The sequence below is a fragment of the Drosophila bipectinata genome, chromosome 3L, assembly GCF_030179905.1.
Source record: "Drosophila bipectinata strain 14024-0381.07 chromosome 3L, DbipHiC1v2, whole genome shotgun sequence".
Classification (NCBI taxonomy): domain Eukaryota; kingdom Metazoa; phylum Arthropoda; class Insecta; order Diptera; family Drosophilidae; genus Drosophila; species Drosophila bipectinata.
This window is the reverse complement of record NC_091738.1, coordinates 25,826,822-25,854,569: the sequence shown is the minus strand read 5'-3', so window position 1 is coordinate 25,854,569 and position 27,748 is coordinate 25,826,822. Positions and strand designations below refer to the sequence as shown.

Sequence of the window (27,748 nt, the reverse complement as noted above, 5' to 3'; positions counted from 1 at the left end):
GGAAAAACTTATTCGAGGGCTATCCAGAAGCCATCTCAGGAGTACTCGTCAGTACTGTTCAGACCTCTTATTTCATTTGACGGAATCGTGTCGAGTGGATATTCATAATAAATTCACTGACGTGGGCTTATATGTGTGAATATATACACATACACTTATATTGTGCCTAAGAAACAAGAACCAGATGTAACATATTCTAAGTGATTTTTCAATAAATATTTCAGCTCAAAAATAAGTTTTTATCCTAAACTGCTCAATTTTATTGATGAATATACACATTATGTACAAAAAAAAACCTTGTGAGTGAGATTTATTTATAATATTATAAAAATAATATAAAATGCCATAAAGTGCCATATTTAAGCATAACCTTAAACGTCCCATTTATCTAATAAATATTTCAAATATGAAACGCCAATTAAAACCAATACATCACAAACTGATCTTAATTGAAATAGTGTTATTTAAATAACTCATTTAATGTCATAAGAATATATTTAATTCAAAATCATAAAGTATCTTTCTGATGAAAGAAACTTGAATATTACAAAAAGAAATAACACGAAATACATTTTGAAATTGTAAAACATAGAAAAAGAAAGCGCAGCTCAAGTTGATACAGCCTTTCAGTTATGCTTGGATATATATGGCAAATATCAAATATATAGTTAGCCGATCCAAATAGAATTTCATAATAAAACCAATTTATTTGAATAAAAAACTTAAAAAAAAGTTCCAAGCTTCTATCGTCAAAAATACCAAAGTTGGGTCATTGCCAATCGTTCAGTTATAGGGCAGCTATTGGATATAGTCGGACGATCCCGGCCGGTCCAGCCTATTTACTGAGTGCAACGTTTTCTTTGAATGGAATGGACGTTTGAAAAGCTTGAAGTCATTAGCTTCAACGCTAACGTTTCTTAGCGTTTCTTAACGCTAACGTTAATCAACGTTTCTTTTTATCAATTTAGGAGGGGATCCTCATCAAGAATGGATATTCTTTGTAGGGTCGAAGATGTCTCCCTCCGCAAAGGTATACAAATATGTAGTACAGCTTCTATATATTTATGTATTCAGGTAAACAATATGGATTTGCTGACTTTTTAATACAAATTTATTCTATAAATTCTATTTATAAATATTTTATTTATTTTATAAATCGAATTTCAAACGTCAATTTTAATATACATAAAATTCACTAAATAAAATAAATTTCCCTTACATTTTAATTTTTGTTCTCTGTTTATCCCTTCCGTTTCTTATAAATTAGAAAGAATATTTAATAAAAAAACAAAATCAAACTTTTTATAAATTTTTAGATTATAAATACGAAATACATTTATCAGTTAACTTATAAATATATTTATGAAGAAAAGTAACAAAATATAACTACCCAATATATATGCAGGTATTATTTATTTTATTTTTTTTTTAAGAACAATTTTAGTTTTTCTATTGTACGTCCAAAGACCCTGTTATTCCGATTTTAAATAAATCAGCTCTAGAACTCTTTTTAATGTGAGCAGCTTATTGCAACATGTAATTTTTATCTTTCTACTTCACACGGAAGTCCGACGATATATACTACGATTCTATCCTACCGTATTCTACGATATATCCTTCAATGGAGGTGTATGTTGATAAAGTTATGTTAAAACGGAGTTTTTGTCAAATGGGTGCAACTTATTGAAGGAGACATCACTCCTAAGTCAATATTAATATTTGCGCCAATCCGGCTTTCTGTCTCTTCCTACGTAAACAAGTCAAAACTTGGCACATATTATTTTTTTTTTCCTACTATTCCTGGCACATTATATTTTATAGTTGCCACATAGCTGCACAATCGCAAATTTTATACAATTCATTATAATGCGCACACAAGCTTTGCGACTTTTTTTCAGAACTCACATTATACCAAATTCCTATATGTGTATATATGTTTTCCCTATACGCCAAGAAAATGTCAAACGATGCCAAAATTTCATATCAAGCTTTTCAAATTTTCAAGAGGTAAGATGCAATGGTATCAATTGAGAGGTTTAGGAAAAAAAGAAAAACGAGTTTAATGTTTTTCTAAATTTTTTGACGACACAACATAGCAGCTCTAGAACGATTACGCTGGCAAAAATCAAAATAGTCATTTTATTTTGTATGTTCCTTGTCTCACAACTATACCTATCCACATGGAAATTTACCAGGGAATCCGACTCTGTAACCAAAATAAATGTAGGTTTTTTTAGAATCTTTCAAATTTACTTTTTTGGTTTTGCACGATTAAATGATTTTGTTATTGTAGATTGCGAGAATTTCAGGTAACTGTAAAAAAAACTAGGTAACCAATCATCATCGCTTTAATTTGAAATAAAAGAGACAGAAAGTATAAATTCATTTACTCCAAGCCAAGCCAAAAAAGGGGTAGTTTGGTTTGACATTCTGCAGGTAAATCACTATTTGATTCCGTTTTTTAAGTCCGTTTCCTTAATTTTTATACCCCTTAGAGAGGGTATTGTAATTTTTGGTCAAAACTGTGCAGCCCAGTAAAGAAAACATTTCACACCATATTAAATAAATACTAATAATCTGACCTACCAAATTCAAAATAGGGATCAGACAACTATATCCTCTAGCTGAAATATAACCAAACGATCGTAAATGACCCAACTTTGCATTTTTTACACGGTACTCGCAGAAAACCATGGTATGAAATAGTTTAACGTAAGCACCTGCCTACTCTCACGGCTCCCGTAGGCTTGGGATATGAAACTTTGCGTCAAAAGCCAGGTCGTGGCAGTTTTAGTCACCATGTTGATTGACATGGCTTTCATACTGGAGGCGGGGACTATTCCTCTTTCTTCCGCAAATGGCGGCAATCGCTGCTGTTCAGTGACCACACCGCTCAAAGACGGCCAGCTATGTTTCCACATTCCCTAAGGACTTGTGACGAGGCGGAGTTGAAGCACCATCTTAATAGATCCTCATCACCTTGTCACCAAAACAATCCTCTGATAAGGTTCGTGCACCTAAGAGACACTCCTAGTCGTAGCTACCATGAATCTGGTCACCCCGGAGTACGAGGGTGATTGTACTATATTGTACTTGTTAGAACGAATGTAACATAGATAAGGAATCATCTCCGAACCCATAACGTATATATATTCTCGATCAGCATTAACATTTGAGTCGATATAGCCGTTTCCCTCTGTCTGCATGAAAGCTTGGATTTCAGAGACTACGAGAAATGTGTAATAATATTAGGTTGTTTGGTAATGACATACCGGTTTTTACATTCAAATTTCGCGCTTCGCTTGTGAAGTCAAATATAATCGTATCTGGCAATGCTATATTGCCGTTTGAAATATAGCATTTGTATATAGCGCTTGTATATCGTTTGAAAGGTATTGGCATCATTTTATGACTTATAGTTTGTTTACATGAGCTTCCACGTTGAAAAATTACAATTGATTGAAAAGGAGTTCACAAACGCAGAAATTCGGGCAATTTTGAAATTTTATTTCGCACAGGGCGCATCATGACGCCAAGCCCCATACATCTTTGGTGACGCGCCATATGCTACGGACATTGCCCAAGCGATTACCATCTGTTTTAGGCAATGCCACATTCTTTCGATGGACAAAAATTGAGTTCGAGGGAGGATTGTGAAAATCGAATCGCCGAGCTTTTTGCCAGTAGGGACAAGGACATCTTTAGGAGACGCTTATACAAGTTACCATCAAAATGGCAAAAAATCATTGAAACCAACGGTTCATTTAGCAATTAAATCGGAAAATGAAAATTAATAAAGGAACCGGTATGTCATTACCAATCATTATGTTTTGAAGCCTATTTTGGTGCTACTCCAGTTCCTAAAAACCAAATTCTCGAAATCGGAGGTAAATTATTTTATAACTACTTTATAGTAGATAAGTGAATTATTGTTATGTATTTGTTATTTCCAAAACCTAAAAATTATTAGTACCAGGTATCCAATAGTTTGGAAACACGACTGTAGCCGACCTTTTTTATTTATGTAAGAAGGTTTTGACTTCTATGAAATCTAAATTGTATTAATTTTTTTTTTACAAAATTCCATAAAGATCGGTCGACTTTATTCTTTAGCTGCTTTATAACTGAACAAGTAGAAAAGTCACAACTTTTAGAATTTAGAATTTTAAGATAGAACAACTTTAGAATTTTTTAAGAAAGAAGCTGGATACTTTTTTCGAATTTTATTAGCATATTTTTTTTTTTTTTTTTTTATATACAGAATAATACAGAATACAGAATAAAGAATAATGTTATTCCGAAAAAATAATACAAAAGTTATACCACCTCTAAAAATCGAAGGATTTGATAAATTTTGTTGTTAGGAGCACTGGATTTTTTAATGACTTTAAATTTCAGCCCCTGTTTTGATTTTTATTGTAAGAATCTGCCTAAAATAGAATTTTCAATTGTTTTTGTTTTCTTGTTTTTAGGAAATTTTCAAATCCGTTAAAAACACAAAAAAACAAGGAAGGAAAGCTCACTTCGGGCGGAGCCGAAGTTGATATACCCTTGCAGTTAAAACCGAACATATATCGCAAACATCGAATACAGTTGGCAGATCCTTATGAGAATATCATAATAAAACCAATTAACTAAAATAAAAAATCTAAAAAAAGTCCCAAGCTTCTATCTTCAAATATGCGAAAGTTGGTATTCCTACCAAATACTATTTCCGATCTTTCAGTTATATGGCAGCTATAGGATATAGTCGGCCGATCCTAATGAAATTTGGAAGTTTGGATCAACTGACCAAAAATAGAATCTGTACTAAATTCCAGCTTTCTATCTTCTAAAACACGAAAGTTGGGTCATTTCCGATCGTTCAGTTATATGGCAGCTATAGGATATAGTCGGCTGATCCTTATGAAATTTGGCACGTCGTAATGTTTTGCCAAAGATAGCTTTCATGTCAAATTTGAATATATCCGTCTATATCCTATATCCTATAGCTGCGATATATCTGATTGATCGGAAATGGTATAACTTTGGTGTTTTTAGAGTTAGAGTTCAAAATTTACACGAGAGTAAAATATTTTGGCAAAATAATACGACATGCCAAATTTCATAAGGATCGGCCGACTTTATCCTATAGCTGCCATATAGCTGAACGATCGGAAATGGTATTTGGTCGAAATGGTATTTTTGAAGATAGAAGCTTGAAACTTTTTTTTTAGATATTTTAATGTAATTAATTTGTTTATTATGATATTCTCATAAGGATCGGCCAACTATATCCGATGTTTGCGATATATATCCGGATTTTAGCTTTCCGAAGTTAGCTTTCCTTTCTTGTTTTTTTTTCCAGTTGCGGAATAAGATTAGTTTCATATCTTTAACCTTAAAATTTTATTTATTTTATAATGATACAAAACCAAAATTATTAGCAGACTTACATTATACTTTCGGATTGATTTAGTAATTTAAGTCGTTATTTGAGTTAAGAGACAGTACGAATATATGTATGTCAAGTATCGGTTAAGATTGGTTCCAATTATACAATCTTTAAACAAGGAAGGACGGCTATAGTAGAGTTTCTGATTATATGATACCCGAAACACATCTATTCTGGTTAAAACACACTTTAACCCAAAGTTAAGATTCCAAAAAAAAGGGGTGTTGTATACGTTTTGGAACGAACAACCGAATTAATCCATTAGGGAAGCTGAATGGAAATGTCCTCTAAAAACCGACGGTTTAAGCTTAAAATTTTTTTCAAGATATAAATTAGCTCTTGTAAATCTTTTGGCATCAACACTTTTTTTAAATACCTTTCGGGACTGGCGGTAATGGCTATAGTTTACTCTACTTAGTAAAGAGTGTACTAGTACCATGCCATCTCAGATATGAGCGATATAACATAAGTTCCGATAAGGTTCAAGTGCTTTCTTTTCATTATAATATTTATTATTATTAAATTCAATAGTACTTCATTATAAAACGAATTTCGTAGAATACAAAATTAAAAAAAAAAAAAGTCCTAAGCCTTCATCTTAAAAAATACCAAAGATGGGTGATTTCCGATCCTTCCTTTATATGTAAGCTATAGGTCGATCCTTATGAAATTTCCTAGGTTGGATCCACGAGGTCATTTCCCTTCGTTCAGGTACATATATTTATATATATTACAGGTACAGGGTAATATATTATTCAATATATTATATTTATATATATGTACTTGTAGAATAGATTAATGTATATTTATGTATATACATAGAATATATATTGTTTTTATAGGGTCAGAGATGTCTCCTTCAGTGCGTTTCACCCTTTTGACCAAAATTATAATACCCTCTGCAAAGCACAGTGGTCCGACTTGTATGGGGAGAGCAGGCAAAAATACTTCTAGTTGAGGTAGGGAAACTTGGCAAAACATTTTTTATATTTATCCTAAAATAATATGGGCATTTCCTGGGGTCTCGAACGTACATTCGTACGCAATTATTGCCAAAAAATTAAAGAAAAAAACATTTTCTGATACTTTTTTTTTTGTTTCCGATAGCATTTGGTGAGTTCTTTTCTTAGTGTAAATTATGGTTCTAATGGATTTTTCATTTTCATAATATTGGCAAAAAACATGAGGTCGCGAACGTACGGGAAATGGAAGTCGGTTTTGGCTTGCTCTAGCAAAATCAATAAATCTGCGAATTGGAAAGGATTATTTTAATGCAATAACTTTCTTTTAAAATAGAGGCATGTAGCTTTCTATCGAGTCTATTTCCAATTAAATATCTCCATTAGTTTTTTGTAAATTAAATTAAGTACGAGTCGCGAACGTACGCCACTTTAAAATTCAATATATAAAAAATTTTCTTTAAAAAGTCGGGATTTTTTTTTTAATTTCAATAGTTTACACTAAAATGACAACACATGAAGTTTCATCCACCTGCTTTCACTTGATGCGAAGAAATTACAATAAAATAATGTTTTGGGTCGCGAACGTACGATTAGATTTTTTTGAATTTTTCTAGTCTTATTAGATTGTTTTTAAGAGATTTAGTACAAAAAGAGCAAACACATCATATGTTTTCGTTGAGAAATAAATAAACATAAAAATGTCTTTAAAAGTAAAAAAAAAGTTGAAAATTACATTTTTTGACTTTTCGAGATTTAAAAAAAAAAAAAAGCTGAGATATGCTATAAATCCAATAGATAATGAAAATTTTGGTATTTATTTATGAAAATACAAAAAAAGAATCGAGGAATATGAACATTTATTTTTTCGGTCCTGGTTGACCATCCGCCGGAATAGCCGATATGTTAAAATTAACCAGATCGGACAAATATATCATGAAACTGTCATATGAACAATCGGTCTGATATTCAGCTTTTATTTGAAAAACTATTGTTTTTCATTTTGATGCAACATTTTTCATTTTCTCTTTGATCCAACAGAAATTTTACTGCCTGGGATTTTTAAACCTGAGAAACTTCAGTAAAAATCTGGATACTATAGGGAAAAGCTGCCATAGAAACAATCAGTGTAAAACGAGTTTTTGCCGGGAAACTTTTTCGCCTTAAAATAATGACAGATAATGACATAAATTATAAATGTTTTTAGCAAAAACGACCATGAAATGAATCAATTTTTTTAATTTACATGTTTACACAGCAGAAGCATGTGCTGTTTTTTTAAATTGAGGTGAGGTTAAATTATGTAATTAAAATACAATACAATAAAGATTTACACAAAACACAACACATACTACATATACTTTTTGTTGTAAAAATAATGTTAATACATTTATTTAAAATATTAATCGATTCAATTGCAGAACCTCTTGGTTTAAATAAGCTTAACAACTTTTTTGCAGAGAGCTTCCCTTCCACGTTGCTTACGCTGCAATACACAATGAATATCGTGCTATTTCTTCCTATGCTATTTTTTAATGGAACAGATAGAGCAAAATACAAAGTTGTATAAATTCAAATAGCTAGACCAATTACAATTAAGAATTTTTACATTTAAAGTACAAACTTTTGACCTTGGGTTTTTCCTTTTCGGGACCACTGTGCAAGGGACGAAAAAATCCTAAAAAGCTGTTCAAATTGCTCAAATTTCAGTTATTACATTCACATCACAAATTGTTTCAGAATTTCAAACTATTTTTCTAACGAATTGCTTTTAGTTATCTTTCCGTTATTTCTATTTAGTTTAATAAATCGTTCCTCGAGCGCCACTTGGCTGCCTGGCCTCTAAGCTTTATGATGAATGCAGGAATGCTAGTTAGTGCACTAATTGGTGCACGAGCCATTTCCATAATTCTGCAAGAGCGCAAAAAAAAAAATAATGCAAATAATGCAACCGTTTTAATTTGGAAAACGCGGACTTATCGTAGATCTTAAATAGCAAAATATATTAAAGGTTAAATTTCCTAAAAAAAAAATTTGAATGGGGGGATATGAGGTAATAAATATACTTAGATACGGAGATATTCATATGATTGTATGTTTCCTGGACTCATGGGGGGATATATCGCCCAAGACCTCCTCTCCCCCCCCCCGCCCCCCCCCCCCCCCCCCCTATCTACGCCACTGGCATCAGACGTACATATATTATGTATCTATTTATCAATATATTTTCCATTTTCCCAATTGCTAAATACATTTTTATTACTTAATGCATATTAATTTATATAATTTATATAATTTTAGACCTTTAAATTCGGATGTGGACACAAGTATTTCGCATGTCAGCTCAAGGATTTGATAATGATCGAACAATAGAAAAAAAATCAATCTGCAAAGAAATAATTAATGAAGACACCAATTTCATATCTGCAATAAATGAAGCAGAATTGGTTATGAGTTTACCTTCAAAGGACATACTTATACCTTCAGCTATTTCCCAACATTCCCCACAGGATACAGCGATAAAATTTAATATTACAGACACGACCCATAATACGGTGTCTTCGGCAACCGCTGTAGCGGTTGCACATCATCATCATAATTTTTCCAACATTCACCAGCTTCAGAATCTTCATAGTCAGCAGCAAAGTACTATATTTAATAATAATCATTCAACACCTTTCAGTGTCACTGATATATTAAGTCCAATTGAGGAGTCTTACCGCAAATTGGAACTGAACGGAAACCCGCCATCGCCGTTTCGGTAAATATAAATATTTATATAAACATACAAGTTATTATTAGGGTATACATTATTAGGGAAACGACATTTCCGGCCCCATAGTGAAGACTAATTTTTGTCCTAAAATAGACAAAGACAAATATATTTTCTCAACATTTTTAAGGAAATCCCCGACAGAAGACTTACTAAACCCAACTTTAGCACTTATTTCACGTAATCTAAAGTTTTCCGATCGTAAGGTTAATATGGCACCATTGTCAGCTTCAGTCATTTTTGACATATTTCACAAACAAAATTTTAAAGCTTAAGAAGCTTTATTAAATAAAAACAAACTTTCAGAATAAAATAATTACTTTCGCGAAATAATTACCCAGGCAGATACCAAACTAATGCAAAGTTTACACTTAGTGCAAGTACATGCGTGTCCGGATGCGTGTTGTTGCACCTATCTTCCACACAAACTTCAACAACTCTGTCAAAGTAACGCTTTTCCAACACAAAACAAAGCACAAAGCACAAAGAACAGCCGGGATCGGTTACAAGATCGGAACGATTACAAAAATTATAAAAATTATAAAATCTTTAATAGAAGAAATTGATTTAACCCGTTCTTTTTCATTCCTTACAACGGTTTTTTTTTTTATCACTTAAAAACAATGAAGTAATATTGGATTTAATTATCTTATGGGAGACTTGGTGCATTTTCAACGCATTTTTAACGCACCAAGTATAAGCTCACTTAGACTTCTCAGTCTGAGTAAGTACCTTCAGTATGGTGTATATACCATGTTCCTCGAAAAAGTTTCACTTTACATAAAATTGCTACAAAAAGGAGTTGGGCAAATATTTTTTAAGCTTTATTATTTTTTTTTTGGTGTCGTACTAAACAGACTTAAAAATTATTTTTTTATTATTAAGCCTTCATTTTAATGCACAAACTCTCCTCTTATAAACAGTTTAAACGGCTGAAATCGCCAGAAATAGTAGTTTTATAGTATCTTGTAGCAACAAAATCTGACAGCAACAAATCTACACGCATAATTCCCACCTACCCTAAAATCTTCGGGCTGCCCGAAATTTCACCATAAAGGGCATGTTAGCCGTATAATTTTAACTATACCTCAGAGATCGTCCAAAATGCGGTGCCTCTAGTAACCTGTCGCATTGGGTTTGTATATGTACCTTGATTTTTCAGCGAAGCACACAAAATGAATATGTTAAAATTCTACCTAATTTGAATAGACATACTTGCATCAAATTTACTGAAAATTATAGTTGAGCTTGGTGCTGTGGCAACATGCAAAATAAAATATTTTTATATTCTTATTATTGATTGAAGTTTAGATAAACCCTAATTAGGTTTGAGTCGAATAGAAGATCGCTAGGCATAACACCACCGCATCAATTTGGGTTTTGTTTTAACCTGCTCTCTTTCTATACGGTACCTACGAATAGTACTAAAAAATTAAAAGAAGAGTATGGGTTGTGAGTTTCTATTACCGCATAAAAACACCGCATCAGTGTTTAAAGTGTCAATTTCGAGTTACTCGAGTTTAAAAAGTAGTTTGTGCATATTCGGTGGACTAGTATTTGCGGTATAACGCTGCAGATCTATGCTCTCTATCAAATATTTTTCACTTACAATTGAAATATCTTTGCTTTCGAAGTCGAGCTTATTGGAGCATAGCGCCTGCATAATAAATAGCTTTTTTAAAATGGTGCTCTCAATTTTTTCGTGCCGCAAGAGAATTAAGATTTAGATTTCAAGATTTAATATAAATGTGAATTTATGACATGAGGTAGCAAAGCTATATTAGCTTTCTTATTTGGATGACTTTCTGGCACCAATAAAGTTACCACTTAAAGAATAAATATATTTTAAATGTATATATCTACTTCAACTCATTTACAGATCTAATTCTAGTGGAAGCAGTATCAACTCGCCAGGAACTCTGAGTGCATCCGCCATGGCAAATCCTTACGCTATGGGCTCTTTGTACCATAGCCCTGGAGTACAAAGTTATTGCGGACCGACGGATAATTTATCTCTTGCCGGACACTACACTGATATGAGGAGCTCAGCATCATGGTATGGATCAACCGCTAATGATCCAAGATTTGCAAGTGAGTGGTAATATTTATAAAATTTGTTTATTACGGGTATATCTTTTACGTGCATATTTATTTCCATAAATAATAGGATATGGAGTATTTTCCATCCACTTATAGTACTTACACCCCACTCTAACGAGAAATGTGAAAATTCTTTCCGTAGGAGCTAGGATGTTTATTAGGCTACTTTAACGTCGAAGAAAATAACATTTTTTTTAATATTTTCCCACGTGCTTTTCAAGACCGCTAAAGTAGTCATAGAGATAAAGTAGTAGTAGATAAATTAAAAAAAAAATTGATGCCAAACTTTTAAAAAAATGATGCCAAACTTTTTAAAAATTCTTTATTTTTCCATTAAGACATGCCAAGACCCTATAATTATTTTAATAATATAAATAAAATATGTATGTATGCCCTTTCAAATATTATTATACTCAATTTTCATCAAATGTCTGCATGTCAATACATTCAAATAAATTGAATGTATGTATGTTCTTGATCCGGATATATATAAATATGTGAGTATGTCTATTTCGTCCCGAAGAAGTCCCAAGGTCTTGGACAAGTTTCTTTCTTTTGTGGACATGGTATGTCTATCTATGATGATCCAATATTAAAGGACTTTATTGCATTGACATCTCCGCCCTCTAAAGTATATGTATGTGTATACTTTTGATCAAGGTCACCTCCTGAGTCGCTACAAGCATGTTTCTATGCAAACTACCAAACTCATGGTTTTAAAGCAGTGGTCGGCACGCAATACATTGTAATGAATTTAGTGCACACCGGCACTGTTAACACTGCAAAACGACTGTAAATGTTAGTGTGCTTACGGGAGAATTCTACGTATATGAACACAAGAGCAAGTCCATCATTTGAATGTATTTTGTACGGGGCACCACTGTTTGAATTCTATGAATTCTATGTTGACCCAAATGAAAAAATCTATATACTATATATATATATTTACGGTCGAACGATTGAACGATCAAAAATGAGCTAACTTTGGAGATTTTAAAGTTTAAAGGTTAGGAATTTTTCAAAAATTTATATAAGACATTTTTTTTTTATGAAATTCCCAAAGCCGTTGTTCACGTATATTAAAATTTTCCCCTATATATATTATCTTTACTGCAAGGGTATATAAACATCGGCTTCCAATACAGGAAGTTAGCTTCCTTTTATGTTTAATATATGCTTAATTTTTTTAATTTATTTTAAATTTGTTTTCTTAATTTTACCCGGTACTCGTAGAACACAAGTATTCAATCGTGTTCTTGTGTTAATCTCTTAAAGATTTAATCTATATAATCTATAGTGTTAATCTATATAAAAATTAACGCGATAACACGAAAAGAATTAACACGAGATTTATAAGGAAGGAATCATCTTCGACCCGCTCTGAACGAGTCCCGCGCCCGCGGGTGAAGCTCAGTGAAAAGCAGGCAAGCCAAAAACATCGCTTAGAGAAAATAAATAAATGAGTATATGTGGGTGTGCTAAGCATCAAGAATATACCAGTTCCCGTCTCCTGTCTGGTAGTCACTCAGTTTAATCTTGCACATATCCTTCTTACCTTTGCACGAGATGTGCCAACTTTGAATATGGGCTTACCTTTGTACTAATTCAAAGTTTCGGACTTTATAAGAGTAAAAAATTGGTCTGATACCGAAATTCGCTTAGAATTGGATTGAAAGATTGAAAACTGAAATGATAGGTCTACTATAACTTTCAATTCTACTTTGGCTTTTTTTCGAAACACATGACATTTTTTTAAGATATACCTTTTAACCGTTGATTTTTTGGAGCAGAAATGCCAAAACCCTACCACATGTGCCCAGTGATCTTTGGAGTGGTCTTAGACATGACTCGCCTTTCAGAGGCACATAACGATGCTGAAGCAGACTGTACACTCGTTGGCTACAAATATGGTCTCTGTCAAATAAAATTAAACAAGTTTGAGTTTACAAATTCATGTTCAGTCCACTTTGAAAAAATATACAGGCCCGTATATAATACGAAGGGCTAAGAGCAAGGTCATTACGGAAACCGTTTTAAAAAGTTTAAAAAAATTAGTTCATTATAATGTACAATCAAGAATAGAAAGCTATACAAAGCTATACTGTACAATTTATCACAATTTTATTATAAAACCAATTTATTAAAATGCATAATTTAAAAAAATCCCAAGTTTCCATATTAAAAACATCAAAGTTGGTATTTTCACCAAATACCATTGCTAATCGTTCAGCTATAAGACAGCTATGTGATATATAAGGCTGATCCTTATGAAATGGGGTAAGTCGAATCAATTGGCCAAAAATAAAATCTGTAGAAAGTTGAAACCTTTTATCTTGAAAAATACGAAATTTATATTCAAACGATCTTTATGAAATTTGGTGGAACGCACCCAAATCTCTTACTTTAAAAAACACCAAAGATAAGGCATTTCCGATCAATCAGTAATATGGCAGCTATAGAATATAGTCGGCCGTTCCGACTTATTGGAAACTAGGTGCAAAGGAAAGATAGTTCGCACTAGACAGACGTACGGACATGCTTATATCAACTAAGGAGGGGATCTTGATTAAGGGGTTATAAATATACAGTTGTACCGCGCAAAAAAATGAAATTTTATCGATTTTTTTTTGATGCCATAAAAGTATTTTTTAAAAATGTTTTGCCGACGCTGTTTAATACATGTTTCTGGGTACTTATTAAAAATTTTTCATAAAAAAATATTAAATATTAAAAATGTTATGGCCGAATTCCGAGATCGTCTTTTTTCGATGGTGACTTGCGGTGGACATGATATCCCGAGAACGGCTCATCCGAAATAAAAAATTCAAAAAAATTTCGTTAGTATTGCCTAGTCCGTGAACGATGGATTTGTAAAAATTTTGATTTAAAAAAAAATGGCGACGGTTTTCACAAAAAATGTACTTTTTCAAGGTAAAAGATTTTCGATTTTAATGCTCAAAAAAATTGAATCCTTCGTTCACGGACTAGCTGTTATCATAATAAATGAGTGGTCAAAATTTGGTGTTGATCAGATTAATAGTTTTTTAGTAATCGTGTCCACAGCAAAGGTAATTTTGAAAAAACAAAATTTTGAAATAGTCGCGTTTAAAGTTTCATGTTTGTTCAAGTTTTATATGCAGGTAGTGCGCTATAAATAGCTACAACTTCGGTTCTGATGCTCCGATCGTTATGAATTTTTTTGAGAGTATTATCCACAGTATATACTTAAAGAATATGCAATAAAAAAATCAATTTTTTCATCTATCACAACTGTATATAACCCCTCAGGAATATATGTATGTACATATATGTAATGTTTACTTTATAGGGTCAAAGCTGTCTCGTTCAATGCGTTGCACACTGTTGACCAAAATTATTGTATAATAACCGTTGTAAGGGTATACAAAGAAATATAAATTAACTAATTAAAAAGAAATATAATTTTAACTTTATAAATTATTAAATAAAACCTCTATGTTTATAGCCTGTTCAAGATGCCGCATAGTTTAAATCTTGTTTAGTTTGATTGTATGTACATATTTAATAAATTTGTGCTCAAAAATCAAACTTTGCTTCTTAAAAATATATATTGTTATCTTATACAAATAATTTAATGTAAAATACAACGGTATTATTATAAAAATGTATTTCATCAAATAGTTCACAAAATATTCCACTTAAAAAGTATTTTAAACTATTTTCCTTTGCCCATTCCAAGTTTGGGTTTCTCTTACCAACACTCAGTATACACATATGTATGTATGTATGTGTGCCAGCGTGCTGTAGTGTAGACTCAGAGTTATGGGAATAGAAAGGAATATAAACAAAGCACCGAACAATCATCTTTCCATTTCTAAAATAAACAATGACAGTCAGATAAATTCAAAATCAATTATTTTTGTAAGCCGTTTTTACCTGAAATTATAGGGAAGCATAAGGGTATGTTCTTTCTTGTCAAAAGAAAAATACAAATACAAGTTTTTTGGATTTTATTTTATTTTTTAATTTTATTATTTAATATTTAGTTTAATTTTAAATTTAAATTAAATTAAATCATTTATTTAAAATATTTTATAAAATTAAGTGATAGTGTAATATCGAGAAACAGCATTGAATCTTTCCTAATATTAAACCAACATTGAAATAATAATAAAAACATTGATTGCATGACTAAGCAATCATGAATATATGAAATCAAACAATAATTAAAAATGTCAAGTCGATTCAAGATATTTAAGAATAATATGAGTGAATGCGCTGAGCGTTACATAATTTAAACATTTTTTATTGATATTATTTTTATACGTGGAACTCGTAAATTACAAGGGTACTTTGTATTCGTGCGAATGTATGTTACATGGATGTGGAATCATCTTTATCTGCATCATCAGTGATCGATAGAGCCGAGTGCATACGTCCATATGAACGCGTGGATCTTACGCTCACGGATCTCGTGAAATCTTATAGTCCAGATATTTAGCATTAAGATATTTTAGCATCAAGATTCCTAGAAACCAAACGCAGTTTAAGTTCGTTTCAAATTTTTACCATGCTCCTCCCGCACCCACAAATGAATAGTTCTGTGGCGCCAGTACAAAGAGCTATTTTGACATAGTTTTAATTTTATTATAGGGAAATTATAGGGAAGCATAAGGGTATGTTCTTTCTTGTCAAAAGAAAAATACAAATACAAGTTTTTTGGATTTTATTTTATTTTTTAATTTTATTATTTAATATTTAGTTTAATTTTAAATTTAAATTAAATTAAATCATTTATTTAAAATATTTTATAAAATTAAGTGATAGTGTAATATCGAGAAACAGCATTGAATCTTTCCTAATATTAAACCAACATTGAAATAATAATAAAAACATTGATTGCATGACTAAGCAATCATGAATATATGAAATCAAACAATAATTAAAAATGTCAAGTCGATTCAAGATATTTAAGAATAATATGAGTGAATGCGCTGAGCGTTACATAATTTAAACATTTTTTATTGATATTATTTTTATACGTGGAACTCGTAAATTACAAGGGTACTTTGTATTCGTGCGAATGTATGTTACATACATGGATGTGGAATCATCTTTATCTGCATCATCAGTGATCGATAGAGCCGAGTGCATACGTCCATATGAACGCGTGGATCTTACGCTCACGGATCTCGTGAAATCTTATAGTCCAGATATTTAGCATTAAGATATTTTAGCATCAAGATTCCTAGAAACCAAACGCAGTTTAAGTTCGTTTCAAATTTTTACCATGCTCCTCCCGCACCCACAAATGAATAGTTCTGTGGCGCCAGTACAAAGAGCTATTTTGACATAGTTTTAATGTCAAGCTTTTCCGATGGCTAATTTGTATCTGTAAAAAAAATGTATCAGGTCATTTTTAGAATGGTTTTTTTTTTCCTAGGATTGTTTCAGTTGTTTTTTCCTAAACACATACATTATGCACCAACATTTTTTTGAGGAAATAGTTATATGTACTTTGAAAGTATATTCCCCCTCAGATAAGAAGAAAACTGTGGGTGGAGCACTGTAGAGAACAGTAGCAGCGGAAATAAAAGGTGTGAAAATCCCAAAGCCGCGTGCAGGATTAGAGGTCCGAATTGGATCTGTACTATCGGGTGTATTTTATTTTAAAGAAAGCTTTTATAGCAACAGTTCTCAAACAAATGAAAAAAAAAATGAAATGAAAAGCTTTCCTATCTATATTTTCTTCTGGAGAAAACTTGTTCCAACTTAGTTTCTGAGAAAATTATTCTCAGTGGAAAATTTTTTTTGTAAGCTTGGGCTGTCAAATGAGGCAAAATGGAAAAATTGAAAAAACAAATTTTGAAATAAATGAAGCATGTTTATTTTTATTTTCCAAAAATTTTACTTAAATTATTTACTAATTCAAAAAAAAATACTGAAAACAAATTTATTTTTGACAATATATATTCATATTTTGGTCATTACCGGCATAGGCCGAATATATACATATGTTTATCCTAGAGCTGCAATATAACTTGTAACTTTTAATATAAATATTTAATTTTGTATACCTATATACATAGTTTTTTTCCAGACGTCGTTTCTATGGCAGCAAAGGAAAAAAATTCAAACTTGATGTGCTTCGTAGCTTTTAGTCGCAGAGAAAATGTTTCATTTTAATCTTTATTATTATTATAAAAAAAAATTCTAGTCATGTAGTGCAAATGGTTATTTATATTATGATTCTTAAAAAATGTGTTCAATAGAAATTAAATATTAATATGCCATTGATATTTGTTACAAAATACTAGCATTGATTTTGCATCGAATAAAGCCCGCATATATCGAAAGCTTTAAATCGCAGAAAATAAAAAGACATACGTATAATTTTTCCACAAATGTACAATATCTCCTGTGTACATACAGATTTTTTATTTTGAATATTGTATCGTTTTAAGAGTATAAAATATATTTTAAAGACAAAAATTGGGAAAATACTTTCAGTATCGCGTCTTATGAGTTCATCAGCCAGTGGAACAATGAGCCATATGGGAAATATGAGTGGACTAGCAGCTTGCAGCGTGAGCGACACAAAACCGCTACAGTTTCCCTTGGCCCAAAGACGAAAACGAAGGGTCTTATTTACCCAAGCCCAGGTTAGTAAAAAAAAAAGTTATCAACTTAAAAAAAACAATTATGTATCTACATTATTGGGTTCTGTAAAAAACCACCTAGTATTGACGTAAATTTTATGTATGGTGCCAAAATGAACTGCGATCTTGCCATCGCCAATTTTAATGATTGGTGTTGGATTACAGTCTTTTAGGAGAAAAGCTTACTGAAATAAAAATAACATGTTGCACGATGATGTGCTTTAATTTTTGGGTTAGGTTCCATAGTCTTAACTTTAGTTTTCTGAATAAACTCTGAATTTAATTAGGTGGGCGGTGTGAACGTTGGTCCGTATTTTCTGTTTTCGATCCAATTATTTTTAACGCTTTTTATAGCCTTGCAGAGAGTATTATCAATGCAGTGTAGGAGACATCTCCGTCATTATTCTTTATTAAGATCATATCCTGATTGGATATACGCATGTCCGCCTATCCGCTTCTACCTGACAAAGTCTTTGTTTTGAAACTATTTATTCGGCCGATAACGAAGTAAGTAAGAAAGAAGTAAGAAGTGCTCAAATCGGGCTCGAGACAACCCGTTTTGTTTCACTTTTTATACCCTTGCAGAGGGTATTATAATTTTGGTCAAAAGTGTGCAACGCAGTGAAGGAGACATCTCCGACCCTATAAAGTATATATATTCTTGATCAGGATCACCTCCTGAGTTGATATGAGCATGTCCGTCTGTCCGTCTGTCTGTCTGTTTCTACGCGAACTAGTCTCTCAGTTTTAAAGCTATCGACTTGAAACTTTGCACACACCCTTCTTTCCTTTGCACGCAGTATATAAGTCGGAACGGCCCGGATCGGCCGACTATATCCTATAGCTGCCATATAACTGATTGATCGGAAATGGTATAACTTTGGTGTTTTTAGAGTTAGAGAGTTCAAATTTGACATGAGAGCTATTTTTGGCAAAATAATACGACATGCCAAATTTCATAAGGATCGGCCGACTATATCCTATAGCTGCCATATAACTGAACGATCGGAAATGACCCAACTTTCGTGTTTTTGAAGATAGAAAGCTGGAACTTAGTACAGATTTAATTCTTGTACTTAGTACTTAGTACAGATTTAAATCCAACCTACCAAATTTCATTAGGATCGGCCGACTATATCCCATAGCTGCCATATAACTGAGCGATCGGAAATGGTATTTGGTAGAAATATCAACTTTCGTATTTTTGAAGATAGAAGTTTGGGACTTTTTTTAGATTTTGTATTGTAATAAATTGGATTATATATTCCTATTCCCATATGGATCGGCCAACTATATCCGATGTTTGCGATATATATCCGGTTTTAACTGCAAGGGTATATAAACTTCGGCTCCGCCCGAAGTTAGCTTTCCTTTCTTGTTTTTTTTAAATATTTTTAATTTTTATATAATATTTTAATTGTCTTATAGTTTTGTCAAAAGAGTTCATATAACCCATCAGAAGAGGTCGCCCTAAAAACTATTTTCTTTATCACTGTGGGATAACTCTAACTCACGGCAGTGTACATGGTGTACAAAAAATTTTAAAAATTGTTCAATTAAAAGATGCAGTACTTTATGACCAGAAAGATAATAAAACATGTTTTCGTTGTAAACGGGTTTTTAATATCTATAACACTTTCTTGAAGACCTTACGTCTAATAGTAAAATAAAAACTTAAAAAAAACAATAATTTTTTTATTTTAGAAAACAAAATTTTCATTTGTCTAACGATTAAAATTACGTTTCGTTTAGCGATACCCCTTGAGATTCCGTAACTTTTGATACATCGTTGATATGACATCTTATATCTGGGGAATAGAACGCCAGATATAGTCCTATAAGTGGAGCTACCATTTTGTGCAGCCGCCTGTGTACTGCTGTGAACACATACATGCGTATAACCTGTATGTACACGTACGATTCAAAATATTGTATTTTCGAGTTTGGGCTTATACTTGAAGTGTTCTTATACCCGGTACTCGGAAAGTTCTACGGAATATTGTATATTGTAACATAGAGAAGGAATAATCTCCGACCCCATATATTCTTGAATCAACAGCCGAGGCGAAATAGCCATGTCCGTATAAAACGCGTGAATCTAAGAGACTATAAGATATACAGCATAGGATAAAACATTTTTTGCTAAGAGTCCACACCTTTAAACTCTAGTTAGAGGGGTATAATATAGTTGGGAAACCTGACTATCGTCGTTCCTTGTTAAGGAGTTAAGGAGTTGGGATTTTCTATGGATTTTATTGTTGGCCAATTAATTTATTCTTCTCGAACAGTTTCTACTGTTTTCACAACTGGTCTGTCTATGTCTTATAGCTGTCAGATAACAATCCAAAATTACCCAACTTTTGTATTTTTGCAGAAATATGTAAGCTTGCGACATTTGGAAATACACAAGCATATTCAACATTTGCTACACATGTCCACATTTGCTATACACGATCTTATCTGCAAGGGTATATTAACTTCGGATCCGAACGAAGTAACATTTTCCTTTCTTGTTATACCCTTGCTGAGGGTGTTATAATTTTGGTCAAAAGTGTGCAACGCAGTGAAGGAAACATCTCCGACCCTATAAAGTATACATATACATACATACCATAGGTATACATATATACATACCAGGATCACCTCCTGAGTTTATATGAGCATGTCCTTCCGGCTGTGTGTCTGTTTCTACGCGAACTAGTCTATCAGTTTTAAAGCTATCGACTTGAAACCTGGCACACACCCTTCTTTCCTTTACACGCATTATATAAGTCGGAACGGCCGGGATCGGCTATATAGATAGGATATCCTATAGGTGCCATATAACTGATTGATCGGAAATGGTATAACTTTGGTGTTCTTGAAGATAGAAGTTTTGGACGTTTTTTAGATATTTTATTGTAATTAATTGGTTTTTAACTGCAAGGGTACTATATCAACTTCTTCTCCGCCCCAAGTTAGCTTTTCTTTCTTGTTTTAAATAAAATTACTAAATCAACCAAAAAATAAAACCGTAAGCCTTGCTTTTACATTAATCTTTTACCAAACAGAATTTGTATCATAATCAATTAAATGGAATTTGAAGATCAACAATCTATGTTTTCCCCAAAAAACACCTAAATTATTAAATAAAACACCACTCTAAAAACCTAAAACTATTCATATTCACATTCAAAAATTCTAAAAAAAATACAAACACGTGCCGTCTAAATAGTTTTTTATGTGTATTTTACATCTTCTTCGGATTCGAAACTGCTAAAATAAGTTCTAAGGCCCAGCCGCCGTCATAAATATAATTTGCATTTGCGTCATTTTCGATCTTTCAGTTATATGAAAGCTATAGGATATAGTCGTCCGATCCTTATGAAATTTTGTGGGTCTTATTGTTTTACCAAATTATAGAATCTATAGAAAGTATCAACTCTAAAAACACCAACGTTTTGCATTAAATTAAATTAAATTAAATTCAAATTACTTTATTTTTATAAAAAAACACTTTCTTGTTAGGCCGTCCAATGGCAGCTATAGAATATAGACTGCCGATCCCGGCGTTTCCAACTTACATATATGCGTGAAAAATATTTATTTCATACAAAAATGTTTTTGTGAACATAGGATTTGAACCTCATAAGTTTGTTTTTGTTTTCGCTAGGAGTTGAAGTTTTACAATTTATGCTTAATACCTTTAACAGAAATTTAAGAAAAAGTGCAAAAGAAAAATTTGTGTTGGCTGCGGCCGACTTTAGTTTCTTTATTTTCATTTTGTACGTTATTAGTATATTTTGCCCGACATGGGCCCGACCCGACTTCATAGCAAAAACCGGCATGCTATATGGTATATATGTATGTATATACATAAGCTTCTGCTCCGCGTAAAGTTTTCATTCTTTTCTAATTTTTTTATCATCAATCAATTTTTTATTTTTAGTTTTATCAATAATAATATATAAGTTGTAGTATTTTTTAAGAAATTTTTCTCAAACAAATGAATATCTTTATTTAGTATGTATAACTATATGTATATATTTTACGAATACATGCATGTTTATTTTGCGTACATACATAAATGCCCGAATGGTAGTGGGAAAGTTACGGTATGGGCATTGGGCATTTGCGCCCAAAGTAAGCATGAGCTCAAAGCATTATATTTGTTTCTGCCTTCAAGTGCAGAGTCAATATTAAATTTTTCATAAATTGAAATTTCTTCGTCCTTTACTGTATTTTAGCGACGAATAAATAAAAGTGTATATATGTATGTATAAATGATACCCTAAAATATGTATATTACAAGGAAGGAAAGCTAACTTCGGGCGGAGCCGAAGTTGATGTACCCTTGCAGTTAAAACCGGATATATATCGCAAACATCGGATATAGTTGGCCGATCCTTATGAAAATATCATAATAAACCCTATTAATTACAATAAAATGTCTAAAAAAAAGTCCCAAGCTTCTATCTTAAAAAATACCAAAGTTCCTATTAACAAATACCATTTCCGATAGTTTAGTTATATTGCAGCTATAAGATATAGTGGGCAGATCCCGACCGTTTCGACTTTTATACTGCGTGCAAAGGAAAGAAGGGTGTGTGCAAAGTTTCAAGTCGATAGTTTACTGAGAGACTAGTTTGCGTAGAAAAAGACAGACCCTATATACTTTATAGGGTCGGAGATATCTCCCTTCACTGCGTTGCACACTTTTGGACAAAATTATAATACCCTCTGATAGGGTATAAAAATGCAATATTCTGTTTGAATGCTATTCAAGATTGGCTAGAATAAGCTAAAATAATCTTTGCAATTAAAAATAAATTTAAGTTTTTTTAACTGGCAAAAATCATATTAAATATGCCTTAATATTAAATAATTTTTAAAATTTGTATACCCGGTACTCGTAAAGTAGCCCTGTATATGGAATTCTACAGGAGAAACTACAGGAGATAGAGCTACAGGATTTGACATAAAGCCTGCTTTAATACCCAGAAAGCGCCAGAAAATTATTAGTACAGAATATTAGTAAAGAATTTAGCCACATTCCTGCAAATCAAAACAACATTATTAAAATCGGAAAATTTTTAGAACAATTATAGAATTTTAATTCTTCTTCTTTTATAGATTTCTTCAGTTGTTATTTTCAAAGCAATCATTTCTTGAATAAATATTTATTCTATTTTGTATAGCACAATTAAAAAATTAATGCGTTTTTCGATCATTAATTTAAAGGGAAGGGATACAGTCGGCCGATCTTTATAACATTTTGTATAAATCTGTAGACAATAAAAATATTGGCATAGCAGAATTTTGATAAAAAAGTTAATATCCCTTGCAAAAGTATAAAAAAATTTATGGTTTCGCTTAAATGCAAGATAAAATGGTATTTTTCTTAAAATGTGTTTAAATGTGAATGCATAAGAAAATAATAGCCAATATGAGGACCCTCAATTATAAGTATGTATAATAATATGTTTGTTTTTATTTAAACTGTTTTCAGGTCTATGAACTGGAAAGAAGATTTAAACAGCAGAGATATCTCTCTGCGCCTGAACGAGAACATTTGGCCAGTCTTATTCATCTAACGCCAACACAGGTATGTTTATGTTATAGTTTTGAAGATATATAAAAATATATATGCATTTTAAATAAATTAAAAAAAAAAGTGTAGAGCAAGAAATGAAAGCTAACTCCCATCCGAAGTAAACATCGGATATATCTCGTAAATATGGGAATGGAATAAAAATCCATTTATATGTCAGCTATAGTATAAAGTCGGCCAACCCTTATGAAATTTTCTTTGTCGACAAAATCAGCAGATTTAAAGTAAATCTCTTAAAACGCCGAAGTTATGGCATTTCCCATCAATAAGTCAAATTGCAGCTATTGGATTTTAGTAAAACTGAGAGACAAGCTTGCGTAGAAACAGACAGGCGGTCAGAAAATATGTACAGACATACATGCTTTATGTGGTCGGATATGTATTCTTCTCTACGTTACATTGAATCCTATGCACTTTATAAATATTTCAAAACATAAATAGTATCAGTCTGTATTTAAATCTGTTTAAATTTTAATTAAAATTATCCATTTTTAGTTTATTTACAATATGAGATTGTTCCTTCAATATCAGTTTTTATAGAATTCACTTCAGTAATCAAATATAAGAGCACACAAAAACAATAAATACCACTTAACACATAATTGTCATTAGGTTAAGAAATTACTTTTGCGGTGCGCACAAATTGTTCAAGAAGCGACGTGTTACAACAATAAAAACATTTGAACTGTATTGTCACCCTGAAATTGTATTATGTCAAAATTCTTTTCCTACCCACATAAACGTGGATGCTACTTCTCCCTTAATAAAGCAAATAAAAAAGTATTCAGCTCAGTGCCTGTTTTTGAAAGATAGAAGTGCATTAGGGGACAATGAAAAAATAATACATTTTAAACTCACCCCTAAAGTAGATAGAAAAGTGGTCATTGTTTGATCATGCTCTTTATAAATAATAGGCATGAGCATTGTGTAAATATAAAGGTGAACACCAGAAATTATAAAACTATAGAAGTTTATTCACATGTATTTAATGGAATGGGCGGTCCAAATTAATTTGGTTTACCTATGTATTTTTTTGCTTGGAAATAATTCAAGATATAGAGATTAAGTTGATTTTTAGAGTTTTGGTTTATATTCAAGTACCAATAGAAACCACGTGAATATAAATATCCAAAATACATGTCTATTTTTATAAAGAATTATGATTTATGTTTAAAAATATTTGCCGCAAAAGTATTGACTGTCAAAAAATCAAACCTTAACGTAGAAGTGTTTCTGGATATAAGTTTATACATTTGGTAAAAATAGAGTTAAATTCTTAATTTTAGCGAAACTGCAACGCTTTTATCTATATATCCAAAATATATCCAATATATCCTATATATCCAAAAATGGTGAAAAGTGTGCAACAAAGTGGAGACATTTTCGAATATATACATATATATATATATATATATATGTTTGGATATTTATAATATATATGTATATATTAGTATATATTCTTGATCAGAATTCCCTCCTGAGTCGACATACACATGTGCTTCTGTCTGATTCTACCCAAACTAGTCTTTCCTTTGCACACAGTAAGTCGAAACGTCCAAGATCGGCTTTTAATGACTATATCCTGTAGCTGATCGAAAATGCCATAATTTTGGTGTTTTTAATCTAGAGACGTGACATTTTTTTAAATTTGTGTAAGCTGCACCCCCAGAGAACGCCTTTCTTGTTCATATATGATATCAAATGTACTTAAATTATGTTTAGAAATTGTTTTCTGAAATTAAAAACAAGTAAGGACGACTTACAACCAAGTAAAATTTCCCGACTATACGATACCCGATACTTTTTTCTTCTACTCCACGATCTCTTTATGAACAAGCCCCTAAGGCTTTTCTGAAGGCAGAAGACAAAAAAAAGGTTTATAACTCTTTAAAAAAGATTAAATTATAAATTATAAAAATAACACTATTTTATTGAGTTTGTAGATATGAATAATCTTTTAAAGTTTTTAAAATAGTTTTTGATTTAATCAAAAACTAAATCAAAAAATATTCAAACTCAAATGAATAACGGGTCATATGAGTAAATCATATAAACTCGACTAGAGCCGAAGTGTATACATACATATCTTATATTGTAATTTTGGATAAAGTTTAGGTTTCAGCTCACCTTATAGATAATAAAATGTATTTTTTAGTTAATTTTTATACACACATTTTAATTTTTTTGTAGGTAAAAATATGGTTTCAGAATCACAGATATAAATGCAAAAGGCAAGCTAAAGAAAAGGCAATGGCAGAGCAAAATCAACATAATCAGGTAATTTTAAATATAATATATGTATTACCCAAATTGTAGGAGGGTTAACGCGTGCTCGCCCGACAAGGTTGTAGATAGACGACCCAAGTTAATGGTTTTTCTTGTCTATAGAAAAAACCTAAGACATAAAAACGAGCCATGAAAATATCAGCCAAACTGATATTGTTGCTTTTAATATATTGTATGGTGTTGTGTGGCGTTGTTGTATGGTGTAGCAAGCAATTGGTCTTTGCAATAGAAGCTATGTATTTTATATTAATACCAAGTAATTGTAGATTAAAAGGTTATGTGGTATTCGTGCGGCAGAGAGAATCACTTCACAAAATAATTAACAGCCGAAATTTAAATCGAGGTTTTTCCGTCCGTCGATATCTTAAATGCTATTCGAGATAGAACTATACGATTTTGCAAGTAAATTCCGATGACTAACGAAAATAAAGCCAAATACACCAATTTATGGTAGTTATATTTCTAGACATTTATATCCTGTCTATCTTATTCTTCCTACAGGATTATTTATCTTTTGAATCCTAGAGTAAAAGAAAAGAACTCGAGAGAAAGGCGAAGCCGAAGTTGATACGATATACCATATGTGTACGATATATGTATACAGGATATGATACAAATTCATATTTCGCAAATAGCGGATATAGTTGACCGATCCTTACAAAAAATTTTTATATCAGACAAATTTTTCTAATGTTTTTATCTGCATCATGAAAGAGATGACCAAATGGCATCCATATAAAGTCTAAATCTTCTAACTTTATAAATACCAAAGTTATTTCATTTTCGATTAATCACCTTTATGGCAGATAAAGAATATCGGGTATAGTAGGCCGACCATCCTTGAATCCACCTTACATACTGCGTGTAAAGAAAGAAGGACGTGCGAAAAGTTTCAGGTCGTTATTTTTAAAACTGGGAAACTAGTTCGCCAAAAAACGTACACAAAGTTTCATTTGAACATCTGAATAAAATTAACGTACTCCTTAATACATACCCCGGAATTAAATAGGTTAAGTTAAATTTGAAAAAATTTTTAGGGAAATTTAAGTTTTGTTTTACTATGCATATCAAAATATTTTAATGTAACAAATAATATGTTTTTTATTAAATTTGTATTTTAATTGAAGTCGGCAAGTTCTCCAAGACGTGTTGCTGTACCAGTCCTGGTTAAGGATGGAAAACCATGCGCCGGAAATAACAATACCAATCAAACACAACCACATGGAAACAACACGACAGCGTCAGGTAATAACAGTGGTACCAGTAGTGGAAATCCAAACAGTGGAGGGGTATCGGTAACTGCAAATGTCAGCAGTGGACTTAATCTAATAACAGGAGAAGCTCCCAACTCACACTCACCAGATACATCTTCTTCCTTAATAGCTAGTTATGGGACTGTTGGAGGTTCCAATGTTGCTATGTTACAGCAACCCTGCAATAATACTATTATGACTAATAGCTTAGCAATGGCATACCGAAACCAAAATAATTTTATTTCCAATGGACATCAGCAACAATGTGGTGGCTACTTGCCTTTGCAAGGCAGAGCATGGTAAAAAAAATTTTTAGAGTAAATTGTTTAAAGTAAAAATTATGTACTCTCTTCGGTTTGACTTAATAAAGATACAAAAATGTATATCAGAGTAGTGTTCGTGAATATAATTAGATCAAAAATATTTCCAATTAAGAAAATTCAGTATAATAAAAAGTTCATTGAATATGAGAGTATGTAAGTAATTGAAACTGAAGGACTTAGGGTTTTAAGCATAATATTGTAGTTTCATTAAATGAAATATATGTATCACAAATTACATCAACTAATTTAAAAAAAAAAAAAAAAACTCGTTTATTCTAAATACATGCATAAGTCCGTTTATTTTTTAATTGTATATAAATAGGCCAATAAATTTAATAATGTCAATAGAATATATATTAAAACGAAAGAGGTAAAAAGAGTCAAAACCTTCA

The 27,748-nt window shown here is 31.7% G+C and overlaps 1 protein-coding gene across 3 annotated transcripts; it reads left to right on the top strand.

Moving 5' to 3' along the window:
• Positions 1-57: 57 nt before the first annotated feature.
• On the top strand, positions 58-27,748 carry scro (scarecrow). 3 transcript variants are annotated; one of them, XM_043214144.2, is made up of 7 exons: positions 58-299; positions 8,695-9,154; positions 11,046-11,257; positions 17,756-17,907; positions 23,393-23,488; positions 25,685-25,771; positions 26,908-27,748. In XM_043214144.2, the coding sequence occupies exons 2-7, from the start codon at positions 8,709-8,711 to the stop codon at positions 27,334-27,336; spliced, it is 1,422 nt and encodes a 473-aa protein (XP_043070079.1). In that variant the 5' UTR covers positions 58-299; positions 8,695-8,708; the 3' UTR covers positions 27,337-27,748. The 3 variants fall into 3 exon arrangements, with proteins under 3 accessions (XP_043070079.1, XP_070136371.1, XP_070136372.1); XM_070280270.1 differs by lacking the exon at positions 58-299 and adding an exon at positions 7,491-7,681; XM_070280271.1 differs by lacking the exons at positions 58-299; positions 8,695-9,154; positions 11,046-11,257 and adding an exon at positions 15,088-15,205.